This window comes from Poecilia formosa, unplaced genomic scaffold (assembly GCF_000485575.1).
Source record: "Poecilia formosa unplaced genomic scaffold, Poecilia_formosa-5.1.2 Scaffold339, whole genome shotgun sequence".
NCBI lineage: Eukaryota > Metazoa > Chordata > Actinopteri > Cyprinodontiformes > Poeciliidae > Poecilia > Poecilia formosa.
Window position 1 is genome coordinate 50,020 of NW_006800278.1, and position 8,031 is coordinate 58,050.

An 8,031-nucleotide genomic window follows, 5' to 3' on the forward strand; every position below is an offset into this window, starting at 1 on the left:
CAGACTGTTCTGTTTATCAGGAATCTTCTAAATGCTTTCAAATGCAGGAGGTTTTGGTGATGGCGTGAAGCTGCTAACATCAACTACAGAGTCTAACTCAATAGCTGTACACCAGGGGTGTCAAACTCAATTTCACCGAGGGCCACTTCAGCATATTGGCCACCTTCAACGGGCCACATTGACGGTACAAATCAGGAGTGCATCCCTGCTAAAACACACCCCAGACAAAAGGTTGACTTCCCTCATTCAGTTCTGTAGAGGCTTATAATGAGTCAATGGTCCAGGTGTGTTAGAGAAGGAATGCATCTAAAGCTGCAGATGGTAGCTCTGGAAAACAGCCCTAGCATTAATATATAAAAATACAATGCTAAAAATAAATTAAACACCACCTCATATTGTTAAATAACTGATTTAATGTATTGAAATTTTAAATATTACATTTGAGTTTCCATGGATGTAAAATTACTGCTTAGTTTAAAAATTACAATATTTAAATCAGTGTTTAAAGGTAAGCAAACGAATAATAAAAACAAGTCACATGGGCAAACATTATAGACTTTACGCAAAGATTTAGTGTCAGAGGCAACTGAAATCAATTAATTAAAAAAAATCCTTTCTGAATATCATCTCATGGTCTCTGAACTAAATGCGTCTTTCTGACCGGGACCTGACAGCATGTTGAAGAGTTCTGGACCGGACGCTTTGGAGCGTCTGGTTAGGAAGCGCATTACAAACCTTTGGTTGAAATGGCGCGTTAAATTCAAGTCTCCATTGCAGACCAGAGAAAGCTAAAGAGAATGCAACGTTGTGTTAATCCATTTGAGGAGCCGGCAGTTTATCTTGAGGAAATAAATGACGGTGCAAAAGTTAATTAGACTGTAACATGCGCAGTCCGCTGCTCAACCACTGCGGACGCGGCGGATTTTTCTGCAGACCGGGAACCAGGAGGAAGTGCGTTCAGACCCCAGCGGGTGAAGTGACATTAATTTAAGTGAAGTCGCTTAGATGTAGATACATTTATCTGCTTAATTTGTGATGGGATCTAGATTCACGGTAAATATTAGCTAAACCACATAAAATGCGACTAAATAGCCGATGTTAATATGAGTGTAATTTCACGGATAAAAATAGTACATGACCGATTTTTTATTTTATTTTTTGTTGTCGGTCAAGATAACGGATAACAAAAAAAGTCTAGCGCGTGAGTTGGTGCCGCCCTGACACCAACTCACACACATCTTCATTCACAGTCTTACTTGTAAGTCGATGTTTCTTTTCTTGGACGTTTTGATGTTAGCTTGTCGATGTCTCAGTTTTATTCGCTGGGAAAATCAATAAGTAGCTTAAGGTGACTCTGCTGCTCTCTAGTGGCGAGAAGCGGTAATATTGGCTGGTAACAATCGGAATGCATTGTGGGAAATGTAGTTTGTAGTCAATTCGTGCTCAAAACGTATTTTAAGTCGATCATCGGCCTATAAAAATGCTGGGAGGGCCACATAAAATGGCATGGCGGGCCACATGTGGCCCGCGGGCCTTGAGTTTGACACATGTGATCTAGAGGATTCAGGTATCAGGTAAATATGTCACACAAATTAATTTAATAGGAAAATAAATATCCTAGCACTTAATATGGAATTTACTGATTTTTAGCAACAATAGATTTATTTAAAAAACAATACTAAGAAGTTATCCTGACAAATAGCTGAGCAGTAACCAAAGTTCCTCAAAATAATACAAGGATATATTTAAATCACTCAGATTATGTCAGCTAAAAAAACCGAAAGAAATGTCCCAAAAATTAATAAAAAATTCAATTAATTTTTATCGGAATGTTGTCCACGATAGAGTCCCATATCCTCAATAAAACAACGTGCTGGAAATATTCCCCAATTTCAATCCAAAATGAAAAATCAAAAACGACAAAAGCCCCAAAACAGATGAGAAAAATGGTGGCGCCACCAAAAACCCGCAAAAAGAGAAAAAAGCTCCAGATCTCACCGGGAGCGTCTTTCTTCCTGCTCTCGCACCGGGCCGCGTTTCCTGGGCGCCATGTGGCGTCGAGCCGTTTATGTCTCTTCTTTCGGTTTTTTACTTGTTCCAAACATTCATAAAGGGAAATCTCCGCTGCACAGATGGCGCTCCTTTTTATTTGGTTGTCACAACCACACCTGGAACCAGCGTGATGCTGCGCGGAAACCAGCTTTAAACTGGAAACTTTGGAAAATCCAACAATCAAGTGACTGAAACTGTCCTAAAAAAACAGTCTGATAATTTATTTAGTCAAAAGAAAACAAACATAGAGGTTATGTTGCAATTTATTTGCATTAATTTTTTTTGTAAGCAAAATGTTTTCAAATTCATCCTCAAACTGCAGATATTGGATTTTATTTCTACTTTATTTTAGGGAGTTAAAGATAATTAACTGCTGCAATTATATTTAACTGTGGGTAAAGAGAATGGATGGATTGATGGTGTTTAAAAAGTTGGATTATTTTTTAACTTTTCATCAATGATATTAGAAATATTGGAATATCTTCTGTAGTCAATATCCTTTTTATTGACTGCAGTCAATAAAAAGTCAATCCTCTGGTTTAAAAAAAAAAAGAAAAAAAAAGAGTTTTTAAAAAAAAAACCTGTTTTTTTTATAAAAAAAACAGAGTTTTTTTATTATAAAACTCTGGTTTTATAAAAAAAGATTAGTATAATTTCATAATTTTTCACAATATATCAATTTATTATCAAGAAGATGATTATATTTATTTAAGAGGTAGTTTAGGAGAATATCTCCTATTTTCCTCTATTTCTGATCTTTTAAAACCACTGCGGTAGTCAAGTGTAGCAAAAAATAATTTTTTTGTGACATTAAACGCTATTATTGAATACATTTTAAATAAATATTACTAGTAAATAATAAATATAATGCATAAAATATAATCCGTTTATAATTATTCTCTCAAAGCTTTTATTTTGAAGGAGCGCGCTTCTCTTCCGGTGTGTCGGACATAAAACCGCTAATTGACTGTTGGAATATGGTGTCCATGATGACAACTTGAAAATCCCAATTGCAGTCAGAGGCGATAGTACCTGCTGGAACCAGTTCGGTGAGAATGAAAGCGGGTTCGGCTCGGTTCGGGAGCCGCCTGGCGGGGTAGCGCCCTCCCGGCCGCCTGGCTAGCATGAACTGTGGCGGCCGCCGCTTTTGTTTACATCCAGTCCAGATGATGGTGATGATGGGCCCGGAGAGGCGTGTTGGCTAACCCCGCTACTCGCGCTGCTTCCAGGGAAGGTGTCATCGGGGAACCCGCTGTGTTCGGACCGGGTCGGTCCGTCCAAACCGCCGCCGCCTGAAGGGTGAGCTGACCGACGTCACTAACCGTAACTGGCCGCTTTTACGCAGCTGTTGACGGGAAAGCTACTGACCAGGCCTACCTGTTAAAAACATTGCTGACTTTTAAACATCATTTCTAACCTGAAAACATGTTGTCTTTGTTTAAAATAGAAAACAAAGTAAATAAAAAATAAACGCAAAACCATACAAACATTAATGATACTTTTAAATTAAGTAGATGTAATTTAAGCTAAATTGTAAATGGTTTTATTTACTAAATCTAAATACTTTATTGTCCTCAAAAACTAACCATGGGCCCTTACTACAAATCTGCATATTATTAAAGTAAATTATTTAATCCAAAAAGGGAAATACATACTTTATATAACGGTACATGTGATTATACGAGATGAAATAACTAGTTTCTGTCGATTTTACTGTAACAAAAACCCAGAAAGGAAGTTTCTCAGAAAATTAGAATAATATCCTAATTATTATTATTTTTTAAATACAAAAATATTATGATGTGGAAGAGATGGTGATGAAGATTTAACATCAGAAGATGGTCATTAACGTCCTTCACAAGAAAGGTAAGTCACAATTAGGCCTGTTGCAATCAGCAGTAAAATAATTAATCACCTGATAAATTAAAACAAACTCAGTAATTTCCATTTGCATGATTTACTGTTTTTCTACCAACAACTGGATGATAAAAGTCTCCAGTTTGGTGTTTGGTCTCAACCAGCCCTTCTATAGAGATTTGATGATTCGTTTTATTCGTTGTTTCTGTTTTGTTTCTTTATTTTGGATATTTAAAATGTCTTCCAGTTCCAGTGTTAAATGTTCTTTAGAAATTAAAGTTTCTTGATATTTGAGTTTGTGTTCTTGCATTGATGTATCATTAGAATTATATTACTTTGAAATTATCTCAAAATAACAATATTATCGTTGATTGCAATAACTTCAGTTAATTGTCCAGCAAAATTTGCTATTGTGACAGGAGTAGTCACAAGAGGTTGTTGTGTTGCTAAATAAGCTGGTTGTTGGGAGAAAGTTGAGTGGAAGAAAAAACATGCAATATTGCTTCTGTTGAAATAAAAAAAAAGTGATATCATGACAAGGAAGCTGCACGAAGTTTCACCATCATATAGCACCTTGTGCATGCTAAGAGGAAGAATGGAGGTTCAGATCCAGTGACCATTAGAACCACCTTACCGGATAAAACAGCAGAAATATTTGAGTAAATTGGGAAGATGGCCCCACATGACGATCTACTCAGTAAAAGCAGCAAAAACTTCATGTGCCAGAGAATGACCAGGAGAAACCATCCTGGGAGAGAAATACTCTGCCGACGACGTGGCTTATGGCAACGAGAGGGCTGGACGGAAAGACGGACTGATGATGGCAGCACAGGAAGAGGCATTCAGCTCAAGAGCTGCAGAGGTCAAGGGTCAACCTGACAGGACCCATCATGGAGAAAGTTAAGCAGATAACTGCTGGGTGTAAGAGACCCGAAGGAACGTCATAACCAGGTGACGGGTGGGGCGCCCCAAAGGGCTGAGGAGCCTCCTGGAGTCTGACTGATCCAACTCTGAACATTATCAGGTCGGTGTGGCAGAGAAACGGCTTGATGTGAAAACCGTTTCCTGCCGAGCAGGTTCCTGTACGTCCACACTGAGTCCGCCTCACTGCGCGGCGTGACGTACGCCCGGGTGTGTGGGCCTTCATCCTTTCTCTAAGGCGCAGTCCAGCCATTTCGGCCGCTTGTTTCCAAGATTTTGTTCTTTGAGTCATGATCTCATGGCCATGGTAAGATTCTGAACTTGGTATGTGTGGTTTGGCACAGTAGACGCATTGAAAGAGAAATCTCTAAAATCAAAATGGCAGCACAACTTGTTGCATCTGTGAACTGCGGGACTTCTGGAAGAATTTCATTGGGAAAGACGAGACCGATGTAGAAATGTTTTCCAGTATTCCCACTCTGTCCTCGTCCTTCATGTCCGTTTACAGTGTCACTAAATAGAGTATCCACTAAAACCATTTGACCCCTTTAATGGTTCCTCTTGTTTTGCAGTGATGGACGTGTCCTCTCAGGACCCACCTCTCATGGCCATGGACCTATCGAAGAGCTACACTCCGCTGACCCGCAGCCGCACCGAAGCCACAGACCTGGCTAAAAAGCCTGAGTGGTACCACCGAAGGCCGGCGAACTGCAGCACAGACGGTACCTCTGCGTACAGATCCTCGTCCTCCTACAGCCCGCTCTCCCAGCAGGGGGTCCCTGTCCGCTGCAGAGACATGGAGCAGGGCCCAGAGTCTCTGGGCAGCTACATAAGCTCTACTGTGGCTCCGGGTCTGGATCTTTTTCACAGCAGAACACATGGCAACCTGTGGCACGGTGGTTACTACGGAGCCGACCAAAGCGGGGGTCCGGTTCCCGAAAGCAGCGGCGCAGAGGAGAGCGACAGCGGCTCTGACGTCATCTTCCTGGTTTCTTCCGCGAAGGAGCCTCTGTTGTGTGGCTCTTTCATCCAGGACAGCGTGAGGCACATCGTGGAGCCCGTTTCCCCTGCCATGTCCTCGTTGGACGAAGGACGAGGTTGCTATCTCCTACCTCAGCCCATGAGCTCTCCGAGTGCCGACAGCTCGTACTCGGAGGACTCGTCGGACAGCTCAGTAGACATTCCAGTGCATCATGCCAGACCCGTAGTCCTCCTTTCAGACCTCAACACCGTTTACGGACACCCTGGTGAATCGGTCGCGGATGCTTCAAGTGACGACAGCGACGTCATTGAAGTTTCTGTCACGAACCGTAAGAAGGAAAGGCAATGCTACAAGAAAAGTCCGCCTAAAATAAAGAGTGAGGGGGAAAGAGCGTCATCTAGAGAGGTGCGGCGTAGTTCCAGAGTAAAAAAATCTGAGTCAGACATGCCTCGGTTAACCTGCGCCGTGTCACGGCATAGCTTGAGAAGACGCGTCAAAAACGACGCAGTGGGTATTTATAACGAAAGCAGTGACTCTGAGGACTTGATCGAGTACGCTCTGAAGTTTTCCAGCTCTGAAGAATCCGTCTCGCAGCCAAACCTTCCACAGAAAGCGAGCAGCCATTCAAAGGAATCCACCGGGAACGTCCAAACTGACAGGAAGTCTCCTCCGAAGGAAGCTCAATTCACAAAACTAATAAATTACAAACGAAAAAAGACTCTCAGTCTTCCTAAAACTAGAAAGGTTCAAAAAGCAAAGCAGAAGCCGATCTGCAGCATCGCCCCAGCGGAGCAACAGACGGTTTCTGACAGTCAGGCCACAGCAGGGAAAAAACGGGTTGCGAGGCGAAAAAGGAAAAGGCGCCCACAGACTGGGCCTTCTGCGCTGTTTTCTCCCAGAGAACCTGAAATCCTGCTCAAATATGCAAAGTCCAAGTATAAAAAGGACAGAAAACCTGCCAGCTTCTGCCCATTTGTCCACATGGAGCAGCAGCTGTGCAGGGTGGTCAACTACCAGGACGACGAAGGGACGATTCCCAGCAGCAAAGGATGGAAGACCGTCTCCAAATCCGTGTCTGGGTTTGTCCCCTGCACGTCCTGCTTCCAGCTGGGTCGGCCCAGCTCAGTCGGCGGCGGTCCGGACCAGCTGCTCTGCTGCCTGTGTGGGTGGACGGCAAACACCATGGGCCTCGGCGACCTCCACGGCCCCTACTGTCCCGCCGTCACTTCTATAGATGGTCAGACGTGCAGAACTGATCAGAACGACGACCTGCAGAAACTCTCCAATGGCCATTTGCCAAACTCCTCTGAGGACGACTGCACTCCTGATAAAACTTTGCTCAGAAGTGAGAAAGTCTCTCCCACTAAGGTGCCTCTTCGTCTATGCGAGTGCTGGATCCACGAGGACTGCGGCATCTGGTCCGCCGGCGTCTTCCTAGTCCGGGGAAAGCTGTACGGCCTGGAGGAGGCCGCCCAGATCGCACAGGAAACGGTGAGTGACTTCCTGTTTGGTTATCAGTGCATTTAGCTTCAGCTTTAGCTGTGGATGGACTCCACACAGAGCAGCAGGGCTGATGTTTCCTCTGCTGCTGTGAGGCTGAAACTGCTGGAGGAGCAGCAGAAACCTCCCACAGTGATGGAGGGAAATTCTGCCGAGTCAGGGAAACGGGTCGGTGTGGAAGTGGAACCGATATGGTGGTGAGAAACTGGGGCTGCACAGGAACAGGAAGTGATGTCATCGAGACATTATCGGTGAAATATGGGGAAGTGATTGATTATGGCTAACTTGTATTTTCCTCACTCTTTGTTTTCCATCATCATTACTCTGAACTCTTCGGATCCATCTGAACGTCTGGATTCCTGCAGCTTGTTCAGGTTTCATGGAACATTTTTGATCTGATTGGTCTGTAGATCTGCTCCAGCTGTGGTCAGCCTGGGGCCATAATGGGATGTTTCCAGAAGGGCTGCCTGAGGAATTATCACTACCCATGTGCCCTTCAGTCAGGTAAACCGGGTTTAAAGGTTTTATTTATTGATTATTGAATGAAACCTTTACTGATTGGTTGTGGTGAACAGCTTTGATCAGCGTTCCTCCATCTTGATTCTCTTTCAGGCGCCGTGCTCAACGAAGAAAACTTCTCCATGAGATGTCCAGAGCACAAGGTGAGCACAGGACGGGGAGCATCCAACCCTTTAACCATCCAACCCTTTAACCATCCA

General features: G+C 43.4%; 2 protein-coding genes across 4 annotated transcripts in view; both read left to right on the forward strand.

Moving 5' to 3' along the window:
* Positions 1-5,067, forward strand: part of LOC103153101 (myosin phosphatase Rho-interacting protein-like) — a 27,438-nt gene extending 22,371 nt beyond the window's left edge. Inside the window, exons 21-22 of the mRNA XM_016661668.1 lie at positions 3,282-3,351; positions 4,986-5,067. Coding sequence (XP_016517154.1) covers positions 3,282-3,351; positions 4,986-5,067 — 152 coding nt within the window. The remainder of the gene's footprint in view (positions 1-3,281; positions 3,352-4,985) is intronic.
* LOC103153054 (transcription factor 20-like) overlaps positions 2,973-8,031 on the forward strand; it is an 8,499-nt gene continuing 3,440 nt past the window's right edge. For all 3 annotated transcript variants that reach the window (XM_007573834.2, XM_016661686.1, XM_016661687.1), the window contains exons 1-4: positions 2,973-3,351; positions 5,403-7,303; positions 7,723-7,816; positions 7,925-7,974. In XM_007573834.2, the coding sequence (XP_007573896.1) occupies positions 5,405-7,303; positions 7,723-7,816; positions 7,925-7,974 (2,043 nt within the window). In that variant the 5' untranslated portion in view covers positions 2,973-3,351; positions 5,403-5,404. The remainder of the gene's footprint in view (positions 3,352-5,402; positions 7,304-7,722; positions 7,817-7,924; positions 7,975-8,031) is intronic.